Source organism: Alosa alosa, chromosome 21, assembly GCF_017589495.1.
Source record: "Alosa alosa isolate M-15738 ecotype Scorff River chromosome 21, AALO_Geno_1.1, whole genome shotgun sequence".
NCBI classification, from domain to species: Eukaryota; Metazoa; Chordata; class Actinopteri; order Clupeiformes; family Clupeidae; genus Alosa; species Alosa alosa.
The window spans coordinates 9,195,087-9,219,498 of NC_063209.1; the positions used below are offsets into that span (position 1 = coordinate 9,195,087).

Here is a 24,412-nt window from a genome sequence, read left to right on the forward strand (position 1 = left end):
TGCATACACATACATCCACATGCACACACACACACACACACACACACACACACACACACACACACACACACACACACACACACACACACACACACACACACACAGGCCTCCTGGTGCCTGTCTTAGTCTACAAGATAATTGCTTTTCTTCTGTTATGTCTACATAGCATTATTCTAGCTATGAATCAATCATACCAAGGCAACACACGTCACCCTGTAATGGATTTTTTCCCTGTGAAGGGACAAGTGTGTGTGTGTGTGTGTGTGTGTGTGTGTGTGTGTGTGTGTGTGTGTGTGTGTGTGTGTCAGTGATACATAAGTCTGTGTGAAGAAATCTAAGTGATAGCAAAATTCATATTAAATTCATATCAGCTCTGCATGTGTGTGTGTGTGAGAGAGAGAAAGAGATAGAGAGAGGGAGAGAGTTGTCCTGTCATAGGGTTGGTGTCACATGAGTGGGTGATGTAGATATGAAAACTGCAGGCTAAGGTGTGTGTGTGGAGGTTGAGTGTGTGTGCTGTGTCCACTGCCTGCCACGCCTCCTCACACTCTCCACTGTCTCACCGTAACCTCTCGCCTCTCCTCTCTCCCTCTCTATCCTCTCCCTCCATGATCTCTCCTTCTTTGTTTCTTTCTCTCTCACTCTCTGTCTCCCTTTCTCACCTTGTCTAGCCCTCTCTCTTTCTCTCCATCTCTCTCTCTCTCTCTCTCTCCATCTCTCTCTCTCTCTTTCTCCATCTCTCTCTCTCTCTCTCTCCACTTGTCTCCCCCGTCCCCTCCCTCCTTTCTCTCTCCTCTCTCCATCCGTGGTGGTGATTAGGGATGCGTGGTTTAGCTCACTGAGGTCCCTGGCTAAATGTTGACTGACCTGTCACATGAGAGAGGACATGGAACACACATACAGTATATACACACACACAAACACACACACACACACACACGCACGCGCGCACGCACACGTCCACGCCCACACACATGCACAGGCACATGCACTGTCACAGGCAACGCTCACACTACAGTGATGCACACATACATAGCAGTATATGCCCAAATGTGTGATTATATTAGCGTGTGTGTGTGTGTGTGTGTGTGTGTGTGTGTGTGTATGTGTGTATGTGTATGTGTACATGAGTGCGTGTGTAGCAGTTGAATGTGTGGGCAGTCTGGCTGCATTGCATAACTTTTGTCAGCAGAGGTGTGTGTGTGTGTGTTTATGTGTGTGTTTGTCTGTGTGTGTGTGTGTGTGTGTGTGTGTGTGTGTGTGTGTGTGTGTGTGTGTGTGTGTGTGTGGCCAGCAGTGGAGCTGCAGACAGAGCTGTGGCTTCAGTGCTTAGTTCCTAACTGAACAGCTTTTTAGTGGAATCCTGCTTTCAAAGAGGCTCAGGCGCCTGTTGAGCCCAGCATGTTTGTTTTCCCAGAATGACCGGACTCACGCACGCCAAAATTAGCAAAACTGCTAAACAGCGTCATCGGTAAGCCTGGGGTTGTATTTTCCACAACAAAATCACCATGAGAAACACGGTCTGTGGATGTTATTGTATTCATCACCTAGATGGGTTGTAAGACAAATGGGTCAAAATAGTAACATTTTGCCAATTTATTTGCCTATAGACCCTTTCAACAAGAAAAACAACAACAATGCTTGAACGTTCAATTTTGTTCCCAGTCAACTTCCGCTTCATTAAGATAACATATGGAATGTTAAAACAGAAGCCTTGTGGGAACAACTATGATGCTGATAATGGAACTCTCTTGAAACGGTCAATAAGAACCTCTCATTTCCATTTAGAACTATGCTAGCTCAGCGCTTGGCAGTCTAACAAATGCAATATTTTAGAGATTTCCTAGTTTTCTTTTTAAAGCATGGTTTCATTTGCATATTCATCCACTATGTTAAATATTTCCCCCTTTCCCAATCTGCTTTGAGGTGCTATTTAATTTCGTGTAACACTCTCAAACATCCACATACTCCCTTTGGAATGATTTGCCTCTCATGTGCCCTCCATACATTTGTATTTCTCTAAATATAACTTGCCAAACCCTTGGGTAGCTTCCACAGAGGCAACTCAGAGGTGCTCCAGTAACCCCTTCGGCATATGAAAGCAGAGGTGGGTAGCCCGATTAGTGAAATTTACTGTCTTAAGCGCACAGGTAGAATCACCAATACAGGGTAGGACTCTTACTTTCTGAAGTCAGGGTTACCTGCTGTACCTATGAAAGGTCCTGTGCGTGCGTGCGTGCGTGCGAGCGTGCGTGTGTGTGTGTATATGTTTGTTTTTGACAAAAAGGCCTACAGACATGTACTATGAGCCAAAGTCAGCCAAGGGCGTGTAATTACACTATTATGAATAGTTGATCAACAAGGACATACATCCAACACTAATTCTTTTTGCATTAAAACAGATTAAGTGACTAAAGTAAAAAGTAAAGCAAAGTAAAGTAAAAAAAAAAAAATAAGGATGATCTGATGTCCTTTTATTCTGTTTTAAGACAAGAGGCATTGTTTTGAGGCAAAGCTGCAGTGAGTCTGCTGACTTGTGAGTTTCAGTACATTAAGCTGTGGGGGGATGATGAATAGGCCTGGCCTCACTTCCTGTCACTAGGCGTACACTTGCAGGGGCAGTGTTCACTGGGGAACTACATAAACTAAACAAGATGAAGATTGACTGCAAAATATTATTGATCCGTTGGCAACTGCTTTTGAAGTAGTCTTGATTGAATCATGGAGTGGATCATTTGTGACGATTGGGAGAATTAACAGCTTCAGCAAGGTTTGCTTGTTGTGCATTGTAAAGGCAATTGGTTTCATTCTGAGAGAATAACTTCCGTCAAAATCACAAGTGAATTATACTTCACAACATTATTTACGATCGATTTTGTTGAAAAATGTGATGTTTTGGTTGCCCGTTCCTTCAGTAATTCTCCCATCTTTATACATTTCGAAACAACTTTTTATTTTCTTTTTGCCACCTTCTTTGCAATAATTATCCAAATCCCTTTCTTGTCCCTAACAAGATGAATCATCCCTAATTCATCATCCTTATTATTATCCAAATCCCATTCTTCTGCTGTTGGCCCTAACAAGATGATCAGTGGAGGTGTACAGTATGTCCAGCTTACAAACAGATGCTTTGAGAGCTTTTGGATAACTCTGTTTTGCTCCAGTCCCTGGAAATGAACCTTGTCACCCATCTTTCACGGCTACACAATTCAATGGCTACCCGGTGGACCTGAATGCTTTAATCAATATAGAAGACAGGGATGGTTGGTTTCCATTGTTCAAAAGAGGAAGAGACTCACGTCTAATTACTGAGATTAGTACCAGCCATACAAGTGCTTGGTAATCAGCTTTGACAGAGCCTCTTATATGTTTGTCCTTGTTTCTATTCTGGACCTTCCTTCGGTCAGCCTTTGAAGTGAGTGAGCAGAAAGCGTGGCACAGTAAACAAACGAGAAAAGGAGAGAGTGAGATGGAAGGAGGGAGAGAGAGAGATGAAATTAAAAAGAGAGAGCAGGAGAGGGGAAAGACAACGAAACAATGAGGGAGGAAGGGGAGAGAGAGTGAGAGAGACAGAGAGAGTCATGTATCTCATGCTAAAGAAACTGTGTGCAGGAGAGAAAAAAAAATAAACAGGATAATCTGGTTTAATACTCCAAACGTTTCACTCTCTTTTCTCTGGCTATCACACAGTGTACATCTCTTCTTCCCTTTTTCTCTCTCACTCTCTCTGTTATGCATCTCTTCAGTCTATCTTTCTTTCTATATCTATAGTACACTGTTCATAATTACATAGCTCCAACAGATGAAGGTATGAGGGATTAGGATGTAACAGATTTTTAATAGTTGCCATTCACACTGGCCAGAAAGATTTACATCAACATATTTCTGAATAACAAATACTGCAAGGATTATCTCCTCCACTCCACGATCCCCGACAAAGAAGCAAAACTGAAAATCACCCACGTAAACGTTCATAAGCTGGAGAAAAGAAAAACACAGCACTGTTGAAAATGTTCAGCCACGTAGTGCTGAAGTTATCCACGGTATTTCCTAATCATCACCGCATCTTAAATCTTTCTCAATAATTACATTATTCTCTATTTATCAACAAAGCACTTTTTGATGAATAGATGTAAAAAACTAATAAACTAAAATGAGAAAGAATACAAATCTAGAGGAAAAATATTTAAAAAAAAAAACTGTAGCATGTACCATTTGACAAAAAATATGACAAAAAAATGCTTTTTTAATTGATTAAAAGTTTTTTTTATTCATGTTAGGGGTTTTGACACTAAGATTTAGTCTGCACACAAACACCACTGTGAACAGATGCTAGGCTGATGCTATCCTCAGGCTTCAGCAATTACAATAAATGGCACTTTCAATAACGAGCAAGCTCGACGTTACGTTATGTGTCTCATAATGTGATAACACCACTGATTCGTCTTTGTGAGGAGGACCATCGCCTTAGGCAAAGGGTAAAACATGTTATGTTATTGTTATTGGATTTCATAATAATAAACGATAACAATGAATGACCACACATTCCTGGGATTGTGTGTGTGTGTGTGTGCCAGTTCTACTGTGCTATTTATGTGTTGTGGTAATTTTACTGAGGTAAAGGATGCTGTTGTTGTCCTGAGGGGGATCACCTGAAACAGTATTCTCTACCCTCACCACTAAACCTGCTTTTAAAGTTTCTTTTATAAACAAAAACATAATATACCAGCCACACTGCTGCTACAATGTCAATGAAAAAGAGAAAAAAGAGAAACTTAAAACTTTGGAAACTTCTCTTCATAGACTGTATGAAAGAACTATTATCACAATACACAGAAGTAAAATATCTTCAAAGCTGAACATAATATGCGATTTTACTCTCACGAAAAGTTTCAAAAATGGCTGGCGATTGGGCAACAAAAGAGGCCAACCATCATCCAAATGATGCCTCACAGCAAAAAAGGAAAAAAAAATACACATAATAATAATAATAATAATAATAATAATAATAATAATAATAATAAAAAGCTAGTTAAAATCCTTCCCCTTTGATCAGCCAAACTGTTACATTCATGATGAGAGGAGCAGAAAAATGAATCTATGAATCTATTTGTGGTTGTGTGTGTGTGTGTGTGTGTTTTGTGTGTGTGTACAGTATGTCTGTGTGCGTGTGCATGTGTGTGTGTATGTGTGTGATGAACATTTCACTTCTCTGCTCTGTGTGTGGGCGATTAGAGTGCTGAACGCCTCATTGCACAATCAATACCAGCAGTTCATCAGCAACAGCAGGCAACCAAAGGGGCTTTTTCTTTGGCTGCTTCCAACAAGACAACTTGATCTCTGTTCTCTCTTTTGTCTCACACATTATGCAGTGTGTGTTTGTCCATCCATTCAGCATACTCAAAAACACACTCTCTCACTCATAGACATTCACCTACATGCAAATATGTATAGTGAACACGCTCAAATGCACATAAACACACAAATGCGCTCATACACACACACACACACACACACACACACACAATTCAAACAATATTTTACTTTACACCTATTTTAGCAACCACCAATGCAGATACATGTCTCTATAAGAGAGAGAGAGAGTGTGTGTAGAGATTGCTTTTCAGATAAAATGTGTGATTCTCGTATGCGTATGGCTCGCCTCTATTTCCTTGCTTTTAAGCACGCCCAGTATGATCTGCATTCCCCGTATCATAGCAACCACTGTCCATTATTTACTTGAAGCAACTAGCCACATTTTGAGATCTGACAGATTGGTCCACCTACTTCAAAGAGTCGGGGGTGGTTTTGTAAAGGTCTCCTTCCCCTAATGGTCTAAGCATTTACACAGCTTGACAGCTTTGGTCCCAGAGACGTTGTAAAAAATATTGTTGTTGAAAACTAAATCGAGCGACAGGCAGAGAGCGAGAGAGGAAGAGAGAAAGAGAGGGAGAAGCACCTCTTGTGCATGTCGGGAAGCATGGCCGACTTTCTGGGAAGAGAAGTAAGGGGAAAAAAAACACTGGCGAGGTCTCCCAAATATTTGGTAGTCAGATGAGAAGCGTTGGGTTTTGTGGATAGTCACAGCTGCTGGGGTCAACACTCACTCCTCTAAGCCCTTTTCGTGTGGCTCTACTGCCAGTATTTATTTATTTATTTTTCTCCGTTTTGTTTGTTTGTTTTTTACACATACACAGCTGTCAATACAGAGAAACTCTGGACCGAACCAGACGTCACCAAAGAGATAAGAGCGAGAGAGATAGAGAAAAATAAAAACAAGCTCACTGTCACAATTTTTTGTGCTTCAACCAAAAAAAAAGAGGCCAGGAAACATAACCATGTAGCAAGTAAACAGGCGAAGGTTGCAGGATGCAGTTTCTCTGTCTGAGCAATAGGGATGGGATGCAGAGGTGGGCAGACACCTTGCAGCGGGAAAGTTGGAGGTGGCCAGACATCTCCCGGCCGCAGGTTAAGTAGCGTCAGGTGGGCAGAGCCGTAGGACACTCGGTGGGATCTCAAGCTACGGGGGAGAGATGAGGAGGGTGGCGGGGGCTCTCGCAGGACACGGAGATGGGGGAGGCCAAAATGTCTAGACACCCCCCAATCTAAGACTAGAGGGGCAAGCCGTCAAGGATGTGAGCTCTGGATGGGGACGAGAGAGAGAGTCACAGGATGGGGGGCAGGGACGAGGAGGGAGGGGTGTGCGGGTGGGGGGTGTTTTCCAGAGGTGGAATGCGGGCAGGGGGCATAGGGGGATTGGGTGGGGGGTTGAAGCGTCTTGTCTCACTCACGGTAGAACACGTATTCGGTGTAGCTGGTCCAGATCTTGTCGTCAGTCTGCTCGTGGGCGAACGCGCAGGTCCCCGTGGAGTTGCAGGCCACCATGTGGAAACCGGCGTCGGCCAGCTTGTCAAAGGCCTGCTCCAGGAAGGTGAACTTCAGGTAGTAGCGCGACGTGTAGCGCTCGGGCGGTCGGTCAGGGTCGCGGCTCTCGTTGAGCGTCTCGCCGAACACCTCCTTGGCTAGCGACGTCTTGCCGCACACCATGATGCGTGCTACGCGCCGGAACTTGGCGTCCGTCTGGCTGTCGCGGCCCAGCGTGTACGAGCCGCGGTAGCCAATGGTGATGAAGCCTGAGCGCTTGCCGTCGCCTGAGCTGGACGCCAGGGTGGCGCACGCGGTGGCCGCTGCAGCCGCACCCAACGAGGCCAGGTTACGTGCCGCCATGTCGGCACTCGGGGAAGACTCCTCGGGGTCGCTCTGGCACCCGTCGTCACCGAGCGAGTTCTGCTTGCTGATCTTGGGCGCCAGCATCTTGACGAGCTCGGGCAGGTTGAAGAACTCGGCCTCGCGCTGCAGACGCCCACGCTCGGGGAAGTGGTCGGGCAGCACCAGCTGCTGGTCCCGCATGTAGTCCAGGATGTAGCGGAACAGGAAGCCGTCACGGTCCACGAAGAAGCGGCCCTTGGTGTCGCGTGCCAGGCCCTTGGTGCTTTTCTGGCTGAACATCTGGCACAGGAGCGAGTCGGGCACGCTGATGAGTGTGGCGTAGCGTGTGATGTACACCTGGCCGCCCACATTCAGCTCCACAATCTCCGGGAAAGGCACCTCCTCCCCAGGCAAGCCGCTGGAGTTGTCCGGCAGAGCCATAGCTGAGGCGGTGGTGTGTGCGTCAAAGTGTATCCTCCCTGCAAAGCTTCCCTCACACTCCTGGACAAGAGAGCAAGGGCCACCCCTACTGCCCCTGTCTCAAAGCTTGCGCACTGCTCCCTGACTAATGTACAATTTTACGCGCACAGCTGTGGGCGACATACAATCTAGCAGCCAGCGTTTTTTAACGGTTTTCCGAAGGGAATTGTGGCTTTAAGCTATTTTCCCCATAAAAAGGTGAGTGTAATCGCTTGAGAGAGAGAGCCCTAGGGTACAATCCGATAAAAGGTGCTTTAATGCAGCAGGCGCTCCCGGTCCAGGATGGGATTTTCGAGCGCTACGGTTCGCTGTGGCACGAATGTGCAAAGCACAAACTCGACTCTAGTTAGGATCGGTCAGCGAATTGTGGCTTCTTCATGCAGGGCAAATGCTAAACAACCCGTCGCAACTGCTTCAGCGCTGACTCGACTATGTTGATAGCCTAAAATACACTAAGATGAGGAGAGTTTCTAAACCGTGACTGTTTTATCCTACTGCATAGCAAGATTTAACCTACTACACTACTCACCACAGTGCACTCTCCAATTTTGCTTACTGCATTATTACATCGTCAAAGCAAAAGAGTAGACTATGTCATTTAAACTATCACATTGAACGAGGTAAAGAAGCGTCGGTCAGATGGTAACTTGCCAGAGCTCTCCTCCGTATCACGGTGTGGGGTATATGAACTTGTAGAGCCCGTAGGAGAAGCAAATTGTGAAAATGTAGTGTCCACCAACAACACAATACATAACGATCTCCCAACCGTCCATTGTTGGGATATTCTCTCGCCCCGTGAGACAGCCAAACCTCTACACCCTCCGCGATAGCGCGTCTCGTTTCTCGCACTCCGAGCAATGGAGCCCGTAATAGTCCTCTTGCAAACTCCACCTACGTGACAGTGACGTCGCTTCATATCAATCCTTCTATGTGGCTGATGTTTACTTCCAATCCCAATCCGCCAACAACGCTGGCCTGGCCTAAATATTCTAAACAGGGACACACACAACACCCAAAAACATATTTCTAAAAAATCATCACTATCAAACTAGAATCAGGCTCAAATTGTGTTGATGACTTTTACGCAAAAATATTACGAAATTATGCAAATAATGAATTATTAATGCAAATAAATATATAGGCTACCAATTTAGTATGTCGGTGTTGGCGTGATAAAATGAAATTGTTCAGAAATTTTAATTGGCCACGTAGGTTTGTTCTACAATAGTGACACCTTGTGATAGTTGGAAAGCAATGAACAGTCAAGGTGACATTACGGTAGCTGCATATCCAAAATGCTAAATATTACATTTAGGCCTAATGATCAAATTTCAGGAGACTATAATAGTCAGTGAATGAATTAACAACTGTATTCTTTTTATATACATTCTGAGTTTACCAAAACTGACTAGTTGTTGCAGAGACAGGTACACACTGTGCCCAGACCCCAGTTTAATTCACTGACATTTGCTTGGAAGTCCAATTATAACCGGCCCCCCCACCCCCCAAGCCCCCTAATATATTATGCATAGTTCCTGCTGTACATAGCTTTACATTTACAGTACATGTATTCATGACCTTAGGTAGCGATTATTACATCAACCAATAGGATGAGAGTGCAGAAGTTCTAAGTGTAGTAGTGTAGAAGGAGGAGGTAGAGGTGGGAAGAAGGGGTGGGTGGTGGGGGGGTTATGGTGAAGTGTGCAGACAGCAGACCCGCAGTGTGGACATTTCACGAAAACCTCTTCCCTAATAAATAACCAGTACAACAAACTATATTTGTTTTTTCTTTAATCCTGTTTACAAACAGACAAACCAACCATATCAAAACCATCTTTGGTGGAAGTAACAAGGCTGTCTGTCCTAACATTCACCAATAAGGGATCAAAAAGGGTAAGCGAGAATATAATTAACATTTCACAGGAAGCACTCACACCACAGCCTCTACAGGGGTCACCATAGGTCATGTCGGAGCCAGCTGATTGGCTGCCAGAGGTCGCTGTCCTATCCGTGAAAGTACTTGCCTCACTCGAGGACAGTCTCCAGGGCAGAGTGAGTCACACCCCAAGTGAAAATTATGATCTAGCAGAGTCATCTCTCCTGTCAGTGCAGTCTGTGATTTAAATGTCCCCTTCATAATCCCCAGCCCTCAACCCTCATGTTTTTCTGTCTGTCCTCAGTTGCATCACTCTCGTCACCGACACTTGGATTGCTCATTTCTCATTATTTCAGTCAGTATATGCCGCAAAGTAACAAACAGTTCAATAAATATGTACAATGAATTGTGTAAACAAAGGCTATCTCTCTCTCACTCTCTTTCTCTCTCTCTCACACTCTCTCTCTCTCTCTCTCCCTCATCACACTCTCATCACTGACAGGCTGGCTGATGTCCCACAGGTGCAGCTGGTTGGCAGCCCAGAGTCCCTGTTCAGAGGATAAAAACAAAGGGCAAGGTTTCAGATGAATAAAAAAATAGACTATTCACCTGGCCATGTTCCAGAGTGTTTTTGTCCTCTTTGAGGGTAACTGTCATTGTGGCATACACAATAATCACAACAGTGAAGCATGGAAATATCTGCTTTGCATAGAAACTGAATGAAGGGCAAAAGCTAAACAGTTGATCTCCATAATTCAACAGACTTCTCTATAAAGCTGACAGGAATGCCATAGGCTACCCTCTGCAGCTGAAGCCCAGAGAGGAGCTGGATGGGGTAGCTAAACTATGACAATATTTTGAGAATATTCCCCAAAGATTCTCGTGTTTTCTTAACAAGAGGGCCGAGGGTCACTGTCCCCAGCCCTGATAATGAATTTATTCTGCTTTCCTCTTTGTGTTCAACGTGAAAAGCGGTGCAGTTTGGGTACACACACACACACACACACAAACACACACACACACACACACACACACACACACACACACACACACACACACACACACACCCTTCCCTCTATTGTCGGCTGGTCGCATTTCTGCACAGGCCTCGTAACCTGTCATATCTCATTTTGCACAGTGATCCAAAGCCGGATCCTTGCTGAGACTAAGTATAGCCCTCACATGAAAAAATAATTCTGTGTTATACATTTCCCCTCTCAGGGTGCACTGAAAGTCTCTCACATGTGCATTGTGCACCTCCAATATTGTGAAACTGGAGAAGTCGACGACTTGCTGGTATATTATCTTTCTTTTTTAAAGCTGTGAGTCAGTGATACCATGTCTTATTAAAAATGGAAGAGTGGGTTGTGTGAAGGAGGAGAGGGACAAGGAGGCAGCCAGAACTAACTGAGCTGTAGTGCTAAACCAGGCACTTTTCCCATGGGAAAGCACTTCCTTCAGACTGTCAGTGTAGACAGGAAAAGGGAATGAACTTCCCCAAACCCTGAACCCAAATAAGAGAAAAAGACCAAAATAAATTAACACAAACAGGACATTTGCTTACAATGCTTCAATGTGCTGTGTGCCCTTTGTGTGTGTTGGAAAAGCTTCATAAATAATAATACGTTTTACTCTAGACATACACACTCAACAGTTAGAGCCCAAGCTATTTATCGGACAGACATCATCAATCTGTGTATAACTCTAATCTTGCAGAAGACTTAAACATAGAAACGGTTTGTCACATTCTGATGTTGCATCAGCATATTAACCTCAGTTAGCCAATGACACACTGTTCCATGACTTGTAGTAGGAGGTGATGGTCTCCCATGACAACGCACAACCAGGCACCAGAGAACAAACTGACAGTGTCAAATGTTGTTTCTGCCATCTACTGGTGTCTTCCTGTATTGCACATCAGTGGCAGAAGAACACTTTTATGGGGTGGCCAAGGATATTTCAGTAGGTTCACAGACTATGAAAGAAAATGTAATTTATGCAACCTAGAGTTCTTCAAGGCCTAGCGTGGTCATAGTTCATAATTGCTCTCAAGTTTTTTGTTCAATTTGACATATGAGGCTTTAATAACCGAAAGTCCTCTAAAATCCACACATCCTGGCAAAATTCCTTGCTCCAGACCACCAAAAACACAACAGCTGTTTTTCAAATCTTCAATTTAGTTCTACTGAAGATGTGGAAAAGGCAACATAGCACACTTTTTCACATACCTTTAAAGAACTTGGGGTATTCAGAGAATGTTCAGAGAAATGCAAGCGCCATTCTGCAGGAAGAATATTCATTCATTAGGCCTACTGCTGATCAATAACCAGTCTACATTGGCCTTAATAATGAATCGGCTCATGCACCTGCCCTGTTGCCTTCAGGTGACGATTTTCGATGTAGCCACCTTTCCTCCCTAACCACCACCAGTTTGGCCCTTGTCCAGCCATCCAGTGGGTATAGGCTCCACCCCTGCCGTCTCGTTCCAGCAGGATCTGCCAGGTGCCACGCTCAGTGACCTGGACCTAGGACGGGGCCTGTGCCAAATACTCTCTCATTGTTGCTTATTGTATTCATTCATTTGGTATTCATCCATTTGCTTATGTCTTTCTCTATGTCTTAAATCCTTCGATGGATTAAAATATTTGTTAACTTCAATCATGTCTTCCTGGGAGTACTGAATGCAACCTTGAGATTGTCCCGGAATGTGAGCAGGTTTCTCTAGTCGACATGTTTATGTTCACATTGCCTTTGCTTCAGGTTGTGGCCAAATGTATAGGCTAAATCGAGTTCAGCAGTGAAGCAGTGAAGCACTGGTAAAACTATGGTCGTGGAATAGACTTCCCATGATGCCTGCCCTTCTTCATCTTCATGTCCCCAACCATACATCTTCCAACCTACACCGTCCAGTCTTTACAGTGCGATTTAAACTTTAACTTAATATTTAAGCATTCCAACAGGAAAGTGGAGGGGGGTCCTCTGATTTGTGTAGCCAGCCAGATAAAAGATAAATAACCCATTTAACCTCAGATTTGTATTATAGGCCTCTCATTTCTTTTTATGAAACCACATTGAAATAGGCGAAACAGTAGGCTAATAAATAATAGGCAAGTCATTTTGTTCATCAACTGACTGGACCCATCTTAACCAACCTGCATGTGTTACAGAGCATATGAATATCAAACAGATATCACTGGCACTGATTTCTTTTTCTCAGGTTTTATTGGCTATGATAGCTGTAAAATAATAATAATAATAATAATAATAATAATAATAATAATAATAAAAACATCTACTCTTAACGGGCAGGAGTCAGAGATTACTAAATCAGAGACTTTATAGAGGAAAGGACTTTGACTAAATCTTTGGCTTAGGCTATAATTCATTCCGGACACGAAAGAGTGCTTATTTGACGTCACCGTACTACAGGGGTTGGGCTAACAGGAAATCTCGCGCGCAACTGTAGAGGAGCGCGTGAGGACAACGATGGCGGAGAGGTAGAACAGGTAGTAACCTTTTAAGGGTTTGACCATTTGAGAAGTAACATCGCAATCTACAAATTCGTAACTGTAGGATTAGAACAGTGTTGGATTTGATTGATTTGACATTCCCGGCAAAAACAACATCAGGAAGATGCCGAACATCAAGATTTTTAGCGGTAGCTCGCACCAGGACCTTTCCCAAAAAATTGCCGACCGACTTGGTTTAGAGTTGGGGAAGGTCGTCACCAAGAAATTCAGCAATCAAGAAACATGGTGAGTGTGTAATGTATGACATTATTTATTTTACTGGACCATCAGGAGTTATCATTTTACAGCATCGCTTGCTGTAGAGGCCACAAGTGTTGCCATTGGGTACCAAGAGGCCATGTGGGTAATGGAGTTTACCGAAGAGAAACCAACACTGCGAGTGGAATGGTTGAAGCATGTGCCACCACAAGTCCCATAATGCAATTTGATTATACGTCACTGGTTGGTTAAGCTCACGAGTTTCATGTGTTTCTCTGATGCGTGGTCCAGAAATGTTTCATCATTTTCAAACATCGTCTTTTTCCCCACTGCCTGTCAAAGTTTAATGTTAATGTTAAATTATATTGCTTTCAACACGTAAAGCCCACATAGTTAAATTAAATGATAATGGTGTTGTGTAACAAACAGCGATTAGAAGTTTCCAGAGCTGGAAAACTAGACAATGACTACATTTCAATGTTTTAGAAACAGAACTTGCATAAAGCATAATAACCACACCCTTACATGCTTGGTTGTATGTAAATCTACAGTCTCATATCAGGTCTTACTGAACACACACATGTAGTGTCTACCAAATGTAATTTGGTTACATGCAAAACATGCACTTGTGATAGTAAGAATTGCCCTAACCACAGTCAGATGCATACATTTAGATGTTAGTGACATTAACTACTAATTATGCTTTATTTTTCTAATTATTATCTAGTTTATTTTACTAATTATGCTTTATGTATAGTTATAATATAACTATACATTCTTCAGACCTTTTACTTCTTTCATACACACATGTGTGTGTGTCAGTGTTTTATAAATGGTTCTCTTTGTGTGGCCAGTGTGGAGATTGGTGAGAGTGTGCGCGGGGAGGACGTTTACATTGTGCAGAGCGGCTGTGGCGAGATCAACGACAACCTGATGGAGCTGCTGATCATGATCAACGCTTGCAAGATCGCCTCCGCCTCCAGAGTCAGCGCCGTCATCCCCTGCTTCCCCTACGCCCGCCAGGACAAGAAGGACAAGGTGGGGGTGAGGGACGTTCACCTGAAATTATGCCCCATCCACCACACTGACGTGCACTCCTGTCCTGTACTCAACTGGGTGAAATAAAGGGCACTAAACGGAAAAGGGATGGGGGCAAAAGCTCTCCGCACTAAGGCACTCCTCGAGTTAAATGTCTAAAAAATGCCCATGTCTAGTGGCTTGTACCTGTCTTTTTTCTTTTTTCCCCCCGTGAACACCAGAGAGCTCCTTACTGCAGTCAAATCAAGACACTATAGGATAGAGCTCATCTACAGCCTATGTTTGAAATAGAGGAGAGTCGAACAGTTTAAATTACACAGAAGTAGAAGTCGTTAAACTGGTTTGTTGGATCAAATTGGGTTGATTACAGGCATGTGTTTTCTGTAAGTACCTTACTTGTCATTATCTGTCTTGTATTGGGACAGTAAGATTGCTCATGAGCACTCTATGATGGAGAAAAAGACCTGCAGAAAGTGTGTGTGTGTGTGTAAAGGAAACTGAGATAATGGTAATGATGTTACATTCTTGTGGACATTCATGGCATATTTCTGGATAATAGTTTCTTGTTTGTTAGACACTTTATTCTGAAAACAAACCAGCACAGAGTGAACCTGTCCTTATCTCTTCTCGTGACTTGCCGGAAAACAGTTCAGTCCTTTCACTGTAGCGCAGCTGAGTCCATTTCAGATATGCACAGGAGTGGCCGATCAACAACCAAGCCTATTTACATTACACAACAGGATGCAGGATACAAGGACTATACCTAGATTGGCTGACATCAGTCACAAAGATGCCACATGTTGTACCCAGGATCCATAATAGTCCACTTTCTGAGTACCACATGTGCTGCCAGCAGCCTTAATGCCCAACCAAAAGTACAAAATCACCAATACTGGAAGTTTAAATGCACACAAGTGCCTTGCAGTTTGTGGCCGTCTATGTGGAGAAGCTTGGAGGAGGAACTCTTTTTGGCGAAATATTCACAAGGTGTTGTGGTACAAGGTCTCAGCTTATTAATGGACAATCGTACCCACAGATTAATGAAGGACTTTGTTTCCCTCTCTGACGAGGGGCTGCAGGATAACAATATGTTTCATTGTCTAAACATAGACAAAAATGCTACCAATGTTTACATTTAGAGTGCCCCTTTTAATGTAGCCATACGTGCTTCCTCCATTTATGAAAAATGTGTGCTCTTAATACACTCAACATCTGTCTAGGTTATTTAAATGAAATTCAGTTATTTTACTTCCAGTTGGGTTAAAATGCAACAGTTTTAGATGGCTGTATATTCTGGGATTGAGATCCTTATTTAGTTGTTGCACTGCTGGAGGTGATGGGCTGGAGTTGCCTCTAACCAGCCGTCTGTCTCCTATTTAAGAGTCGAGCTCCCATCTCCGCCAAGCTGGTAGCCAACATGCTGTCTGTGGCCGGGGCGGACCATATCATCACCATGGACCTCCATGCCTCTCAGATACAGGTAGGCCGCGCTGCTACACTCCACTTGATGGAAACTCCAATTAAAGGGACATTATGCAGGTGGTTATATGTTTTTAAATTAGGCTATTTTTAAGGTGGCTTTTTTGAAACTCAGCAGAAATGTAAACCTTTTTACAGACTTTCTTTTACAACCAGAGTATGTTGCCATAGTTCAGTTCAGTTAGCAGGGCAGGTACCAACTATGCTGCTGTTGGTATGGTGTTAAGCTAGTCAAAGCTTGTTAGCTATTGGCTAGTTTTAGACAGAATTTTAACTCCGTATTCTGTAGAAGGCACTCTCATCTCAGCATAGAGGAAGTGATCAGGCTGTCTTTCAGACTGTCTGTCAGGCTAAAGTGAGAGAATCCTTGTGGTTGCCTGTGGCTGTTATTTGTGTAATTTATATCCTGAAAGATTCAACTACCTGCCCAGACATGCTGCCCTTAATACCTCGTCACTCGTGTGGGAAGTAAATGTCAACATGGCAAAGCTTGTTTGAAATTAAATGTTATTGTTTATATCTGCATTTTTTTTGTTCAAGGATATATTTTTTTAAGCAGGGTTCCGTCCGTCCTTATACAAGGTTCTATCTGATAAATTAATTTTCTTTAACCTTTGATGTGTAAAATAACAAATGTTATATGATGTCTACTATGTTGTCTTTTTAAACCACAGAAGACCACACATCTTTAGCAAAGGAGCACTTTCACTTCTAGTTTTGCATCACAATATGGAGAAACATTTAAGGCACACTAATCTTAGCGGTCAGATGTAAACAACATGAGTGCCAAAACACAATACAGAGCAAGTACTCAAATAATATCACAATGATTGCGCATCTTTATATCAGAGTATCTTGCAATCTGCAATCTATTGTGCAGGGCAGTGTTCTGAAACACAACAATATTAGCTTTTGGGGATGGGGGACAAAAAAAAAAATTAGTGTAAATCCTTTAAAGGCTTTTAATCTTGACACTTAGTTCCCAGTGTGCTTCTCCCCTCACGTATCCAGGGCTTCTTCGACATTCCTGTGGATAACCTGTACGCAGAACCTGCCGTGCTTAAGTGGATCAAAGAGAACATTCCGGAATGGAAGAATTGCACCATTGTGTCCCCCGATGCTGGAGGCGCTAAGAGGTTCGTGCTAGGTTTTCTCACCTCCTCTTCCTGTTTCACACACTGTCGTCTCTCTCTGCTTGCCTTCTGTGTGTGTGTGTGTGCGCATGTGTGTGTGTGTGTTTGTGGGTTTGAGCGTGATGAGTTTCCATCGTCACTGTCAAGTGTTTTGTTTTTTCCTGCCTCTAATATGTTTTTCCGCTCCCACAGGGTCACATCCATAGCAGACCGTCTGAATGTGGACTTTGCCCTCATCCATAAGGAGAGGAAGAAGGCTAATGAGGTGGACCGCATGGTTCTCGTCGGAGATGTGAAAGACCGCGTGGCCATTTTGGTCGACGACATGGCCGACACTTGTGGCACCGTCTGCCATGCTGCTGACAAGTGAGTGTGTGTGTGTGTGTTTAGAGCTCATGTGGATGCATGTAATGGTGTTAGCAAGCTCGACTGTGTGTGTGTGTGTGTGTGTGTGTGTGTGTGTGAGGTTGTATTATTATCAGTGGTCTTCTACACACTAGGTCCTGAAATAGTCAGTACACTGCAGTTGCTCCACTCATTCCTCCATGTGCTTATTGTGACCGATTCTGTAATGTCTAGGTGAAATTTGATTCGCTTAAAAAGGTGTTGGAATGGGTAGTGGGGCAGTGATGGTGTAGTGGTTTTAAGAAAACTTGGGTTTCAAAGAAAATCGTGGTTTGATGCCCGCCTGCCCCTGAGTGAGGCCTGAACTCTGAGTTGCTCCAGGGGGACTGACCCTACAACTGGTCTCTGGACGTTGCTTTGGATAAAAGCATTAGCTAAATTAATTTAAAAAGAAAGTGTGGGAACCCTGCTTATAATCTCTCTCTCTCTCTCTCTCTCTCTCTCTCTCTCTCTCTCTCTCTCTCTCTCTCTCTCTCTCTCTCTCTCTCTCTCGACAGACTGATTTCAGCTGGTGCCACAAAAGTTTACGCCATTTTGACCCACGGGATCTTCTCGGGTCCAGCCATTTCACGTATCAACAACGCCGCCTTTGAAGCCGTCGTCGTGACCAACACCATTCCTCAGGAGGAGAAGATGAAGCACTGTCCGAAAATCCAGGTGTGCCGCTCATCACCCACCCGAAACGGTCCTGTATTACATCACTGTCTACAGGCTTCAGCAGATTTTTAGCAATTAGCTAGTGAAGAAACATTGGACTAAGTTTTACATATTTATTTATTTATTTATTTATTTATTTATTTATTTTTTTATAAACCTCTTTTTAACCATTTTTAACCCAGTCCCAAACAGAATGTTGATGTTCTCCAGTCTGTGAATCTACGTTAAAAGGATTTGAAACTAGTGGCTCCCACAACCTTTTTTCATTTTAAGGCCTATTCCCTTTCATGGCTGTGAAATATGGCTGATGTCCAGCTAACAAGTTATTTTCTGTGTTAATGTGTGTGTGTGTGTGTGTGTGTCTGTGTGTCTTCCTCAGGTCATCGACATCTCCATGATCCTGGCAGAGGCCATCAGGAGGACTCACAACGGCGAATCAGTCTCTTACCTCTTCAGCCACGTTCCCTTGTAATCTCTGGTCTCCTCTCCCCCCCCCCACACACACACACTAACACACACCTACACTCTACCCCACTCCCTGGAGGTCCTCTCTCTATCCCTTCGTACCGGAGTTGTCTAAGGCTGATCCGATATCCTCTCAACTCATCTATCCCAAGCTCACAAGATGGCTGCCCCATCAGGCAGACTGACAGAGCGGAGGACATGCCCATCCCCCCTAGTGACTATCCGTGAAACAATTTCCAAACAAAGCCTTCTTCGACGAGAATGGTCATATCCAACATGCAGCTGTTACAAACTCAAGTTATTGAGTTAAAAAAAATATTTAGGTCATTTCGTGGTGATGTTACAATTTTATTTATTGGTTCCTGATTTTTAACTGTAGCTTTGATAATCAAATCAGAAAGGTCAAAAGTGTTAAAGTCATCAACAAATTCATACTGGCCAATAGGGACCTATAATTAACACCACCCAAATGCCTGATGGAGGAATGTGATGAAAGGCAGTGAGTGTGAGTGAGTGAGTGAGTTCTTTTCTTTTTTCTTTCCCTTTTTCCCCATAAGACACAAGCTTGTCTGAGGGCAAGAACTTCCTGGAGAAGAGTTGATGTGCTGTTTTTATTTTTAATCTTTTTTTGTGCATTTTTTTGTAAAGAGATGACATTTCTATGGACACTGGACAGTAGTTTTAGTCAGTTATTCAAAGAGGTCACATCATGGAAGTGCTTACCTTTCTGGTTCATTTCTGCTTTTTTTGTATGTGGCTGGTTTTTCTTCTTTGGGGGTTGAACACTCCATTATGGATTGATAACTTTGTTCTTATTAAAGAGTCCTGATGAAACCATAAAGATAGTGGTGAGTTGTTCTCTGTCCCTTCCTAAATGTGATCTGAGAATTCTTGTAAGGTATCAGCAATGTTAGGCTAGTCACATTAACTTATTAATCGCAGGTATGTATGTCCCTTGATGGTGATCAAAGTGTGTTCAAGTTATATATATCGTCTAACAAGTAATCTGTATGGAATTTCACTTTTCAACATACTGGGCACTGATTTTGCACGCAAGGGGTACCCAGTCTAAAATTGATGAAAAGGGTCATGATCCTTAACCTGACCCTAGCCAGATGAATGTCGTTCCGCTTAGCTCTGCCTAGCTTCACTCACATCCATCTGGGACCTCTTCCATTGAGAGTGATTTCGCCAACCAACTTTATGGTTTAGCCAATCAGGACGCAGGGCGGGAGTTTCATAGATGTGACCTAGCGTAGAAGCGACCGTGAGTCTGTTATTAGCGTCACGGGTTGGCTTCGATGTGAGTGGTTGAAGTAGCACGTCAATAGAGGACGGACAAGTGGCTTATTCAATCATATGCAAGCATTTTTTGATTAGGCCCAGCCTTCTGAAGCAACACTTCAATGGATCGGTTCCAGATGGATGAGTGGAGCTAGGCGGAGCGAAATTCACCTGGCTATTGCCAGGTTACATGATCCTACCTGCAACGTTACACATTGCAGTACCAGATGTTCAGTGCGCCCATCTCTGGGTCTGGGATATCATGGAGTTTTAGTCAATTCTAAGTCAGGAGATTTGGTCATAGTCATGCAATATCAAGGTATTTGTAGCATATTTAAAATTTAGTTGCCATTTATCAATAATAATATTTTCCATGCAGAACTTTTTTTCTTGAGTTAATTCACATGCTTCCCGCAATACTCTGTCCATTAAAGGTCATGGAAATGCAGCTAGTCTGGCAACCCTGATTGTAAGTGATTGTAGGATCAATGTGAGTTATGATACGCAATAATGAGATTAGTAATAAAAATGTAAATAAAATCAGTAATGAAACTGATTATCAGATGGCCAGATAAAGAACCAAATGTTTTCCAGTTTTACTCAAATCAACAAAGCTAGCTAGGAGATGCAGTATGGAAGAAATGGTGGAAGGACACAATTTAAGTTTTCGAAGTGCATCCGAGTGTAGTATCTTACTGTGAGAAGATGATCGATGGATAGGCCTACCCCTCATTATTTTAGCAGATGGGAAAATGTCTGGTTGAAACTTCGGTTACTCACAAATGGGGAACTTGAGGCATAATCTTAGTATGACATAAGGGGACTTATATACAAGCATGCATCTCCCCTTTAGTATGACATTCGGGGAATAATAGATGCAATTCAATCATCATCGCAGTATGACAGGCCTTTGAGGAACTCGATCCATGGATATCAGATAATAGTCTGTCATGCATGTTTCTTGTTCCCCTGCTAGAGCTGTGTGTCTTGTATGAAAGCAGAACTTTGTCTGTGATAGTTGTGACAGTTAAGACTAGTGGTAGAGACAGCCATTTCACGTGAATAGTGTAGGCTCATACATACAGTACGCCATTTATCATTTGCTCATTATTAAATGTGTTAGGTCAAAGTTCTACAGACCATGTTAAAAAAAAATAATTCAGGCTATTCACTAGGCCATATGCTAGGCTACAATTCCACATATCAAACTGATTTATGCTTATAGAATTTCATCCTAAGAGTCTACATGTAGTGTTATTTTTTGGAGATATAGTCCTATCAGCTTCGTCCTGTGTATAAAAAAATAGGCTAATTAGCAGGGCACTCCGATCATAATTGGTTTGATTGATTAGTGACGAATTGGTGTCGTCAGTAAAACGTTGTATAAATCCACCAATGGTAATTCTAGAAGAGGCGGGATTATCTCTGTGCGCAGGGTGTGACGGCTAACAGTTATGTGGCCACAATCAGTGTCAGCTATTTTCATTTTCATTGTAATGTGCTAAAACCGATAATCTACATCTGATATGTTTTGACATACGATTTTTTGTGACAGTCCTGAAGTAGGCTAGCCTGTAGCCTATGGTGCATCATTTCATTCAAAGACCGGCAAGCAGGTAGCTCTTTCATCTTTGATAATCTTAAAACCAAAACTCGAGTTTCCAGCAGACTATATAGGCGACATTTCCATCGACTTTATACTTGGCCGATTAGTAGCATACATGGAGTCGGCACATTTTAAGACAGTGTGTAACCTGCAACATAGGCTAACAAGTGCAAGCTATCGTTTCTCGCATGCATGCATTTCGCTTGAACATCACAGCAGCAAGATGTAAACGATTATGGGCCATAGCATTTGACAAGCTCCATGTGGGCTATGAAGATGTTCTAGTGGCCTCAAAGGCGGCGTCAACAGGAAACAAAAATAATCGGCGCAGGGGCAAGATGATCAAATCGTGGCCACGGCAGAGATTGGGCGATTTATAACATACCTAATTCAAATTTTCATTAATCTGGTCTGTTGTTGTTTGTGTTGTTTCACTGTATTTTTACTATTACTGAATTGGTTGTGTACCCCTGCCTTTTCAGGAGTGTAGCGACATCTAGTTTCACACCTACAGTCAGAGATGGGACAGGAAACTGTGAATGATGGTGATGCTGCGACCGACACGAGTTCCGCGACACGTTTCCGTAGTTACCTGCATGGTGGTACATCCAGCCTTGTATCCACGCTGACAACTATTGCAACATTCCCGCTATACAAGACAGTGTTTCGCCAACAGCTGCACAATACGCTTGTACGAGAGGCTGTGGCTCAACTCTATGGGGAGGGGTTGCGCAAGCTTTACCGCGGCGTTGCTCCTCCGCTTTTAGTCCGGACACTCCAAGGCACATTGTTATTCGGCGTTCAGGACACCCTACAACGTCGTTCCTCTAACCTGGTCCCGGAGCACCTCCCCAGGCCACTGCTCCAGGCCGCAGCAGGTGTGGGAACTGGCGTGGTGGAGGCTCTGGTATTCACCCCGTTTGAACGTGTGCAGAACGTGCTCCAGAACGGCAGAAACGACCGCCGCCTCCCAACCCAGTGGAGCGTCCTGGTGCGTTTGAGCTCTGAGCCGCTTGCCCTCGGGTTCTACCGAGCCCTGCTGCCCATTATTGCCCGCAATGCCCTGGGCAGCGGCCTTTACTTTGGTCTGAAAAACCCAGTGAGGGATGCCTTGGACCGGCAGGGTCTCTCTCCCATGGCCTCATCGTTCACCTCAGGTGCGGTCAACTCTCTGGTAATCAGTCTGCCACTTTACCCACTTTCGGTGCTGGTGGCCAACATGCAGGCTGGCGTGGGGCAGGAGGACACCAGGGGCGGGCTAAAGGCGAGTGCCCGCAAGCTATGGGCGGCTCGTCAGCGGAGCGTAGCGCTGCTGTACCGCGGAGGCTCACTGGTCATCCTGCGCTCCTGCGTCAGCTGGGGCATCACCACGGCCATCTACGACCGCCTGGAGAGAAGCTCGTGAGACAAAACCACACCTGGTGGATGAGACAAAGAGATGCACACCTGATGGAGGGGGGTGGACGCAGCCCAAGACACACCAGAAGTTCTTACCAGGAACACATCAGGCTCGGCCTGGGGGAGCAACCACTCCAGTGATGACGGCTGTCTGGGCTCTTTGTCTTTGTCACTTTTCCTCTCTCTCTCTTCTCCTGTGCAGCAGATAGAGAGGGGGGTGGTGTCCAGTGGTGCTCCAACAGAGCTCTGCACTTCTTCTTCAGCAGGGATGTCAGGACATTTCTGGACTTGTATATCTCTGTTCTTATACCTCTGTAGTTACTGTTCTGTTCACATATATGCATAATGTACTGTAAGGCAACCTATGCTGTAGCCTAATTTATCCCCTGAATCTGTAGAGTTGGAAATAAGAGGGACGTGAGATGCATCATAGGTTGCAGAGGTTTTTATTTTATTTTATTTATCCATACATTTTCATAGGAAATTGCACCTATATCAATGGCTACAATTATAAACGAGAAAAACAAGGGACAGGTGTAAAGAACACACTATAGTTTTAAGCTGGGAGATCTGCGTATTGTTAACATTGCATGTGTGTTGGACCAAAGACTGACCAGGCAGTGTCCTTTATTTTCAAAGCCAGTATTTATAGATGTGAGAGATTATTACACAACTTGCCATTTTCTTTCCATGGCTAATGGTTTTATGACTATAAAAAACATTGTGTAGGTTAATTATAAGCCGTGTGGTCCTGCTGTTCCTTATTTGGGCCCCTCATTATCCAATAGAAGGTTTCATTGCATATACCGTCAAGGATCGTCAGATGGTGCACTGTGTTGCTGACATGCTTATCCTGTTGTCATGCATGTCTTGACCACGGCAGTGAAGAATGTTATTCTGTGTTTTAATATCAACGTTTTTATTTGTTATTAAAATTCATAAGGGAAACAGACCTGATGTGGGACAATCAGGAATCCCCTAAACGTACTCAGGAGTCCACATGACCACCACTGCCATATTTCCATCTTGGAAGTGCTTTATTTCATCTTAATATAATCTTAATTTATTTAATCTTTATCTCTGTTCTGTGGTGAGTGTATGCAGGAAGCATCTAAATGGATGCAGTAGGATTCCAACTACAGGCAGCCAACTGTCATTTATCAATATCCACAAACTTTAGGACATCATTTTTGTATGTTTCTACCTGGAGGTAGTATCTATCAGAAAGGATGTTAAAGAATGACAAATGTTCTTTCTCAGGGTTTAAGTTTCAGTCAGTGTTTACTATTATAAAATTAAACAGATACAATTTAGGCCTTGATATAACCATTTTATTTTACTTTTAATGACAGGAATGTGTAAAACGTTGGTCTATGTTTACAAAAATCATATGCTATATCTTTATACTAAAGTGATTATGAAACTATATTAAACACCCATTGTAAACACTATCCTGTTAGTTTGCATCCATTGCTTTGTTCTTCTGGCTACCTTCACTATGAACATTCATTAATACCCCTTACATGACTACAGTAATTTCCTGTGTATTAGCCGCATTGTGTATAAACCGCGGGACAGTGTTTTATGCAAGTTAAAAAAACAAAACCATATTAATACCATATTAATTACCCCTGTGTATTATTTCATAGCTGAA

The 24,412-nt window shown here is 43.3% G+C and overlaps 3 protein-coding genes across 5 annotated transcripts in view; 2 read left to right on the top strand and 1 right to left on the bottom strand.

Annotated features, from left to right (window-relative positions):
- Nucleotides 1-8,570, bottom strand: part of kctd12b (potassium channel tetramerisation domain containing 12b) — a 20,708-nt gene extending 12,138 nt beyond the window's left edge. For both annotated transcript variants that reach the window (XM_048230984.1, XM_048230985.1), the window contains exon 1: nt 6,792-8,570. In XM_048230984.1, the coding sequence (XP_048086941.1) occupies nt 6,792-7,650 (859 nt within the window). In that variant the 5' untranslated portion in view covers nt 7,651-8,570. The remainder of the gene's footprint in view (nt 1-6,791) is intronic.
- Nucleotides 8,571-13,010: 4,440 nt separating this feature from the next.
- On the top strand, nt 13,011-19,311 carry LOC125286192 (ribose-phosphate pyrophosphokinase 1). Of its 2 annotated transcripts, none has more exons than XM_048230986.1 (7): nt 13,011-13,320; nt 14,148-14,337; nt 15,713-15,811; nt 16,822-16,946; nt 17,136-17,309; nt 17,846-18,005; nt 18,385-19,311. In XM_048230986.1, exons 1-7 carry the CDS (start codon nt 13,199-13,201, stop codon nt 18,475-18,477), a joined length of 963 nt encoding a protein of 320 aa, XP_048086943.1. In that variant the 5' UTR covers nt 13,011-13,198; the 3' UTR covers nt 18,478-19,311. The 2 variants fall into 2 exon arrangements, with proteins under 2 accessions (XP_048086943.1, XP_048086944.1); XM_048230987.1 differs by having other exon boundaries at nt 14,148-14,331.
- A 1,867-nt stretch (nt 19,312-21,178) lies between these two features.
- On the top strand, nt 21,179-24,209 carry LOC125286568 (solute carrier family 25 member 53-like). Its single transcript, XM_048231754.1, has 2 exons — nt 21,179-21,370; nt 21,843-24,209. Exon 2 carries the CDS (start codon nt 21,881-21,883, stop codon nt 22,763-22,765), a length of 885 nt encoding a protein of 294 aa, XP_048087711.1. The 5' UTR covers nt 21,179-21,370; nt 21,843-21,880; the 3' UTR covers nt 22,766-24,209.
- Nucleotides 24,210-24,412: the final 203 nt, after the last annotated feature.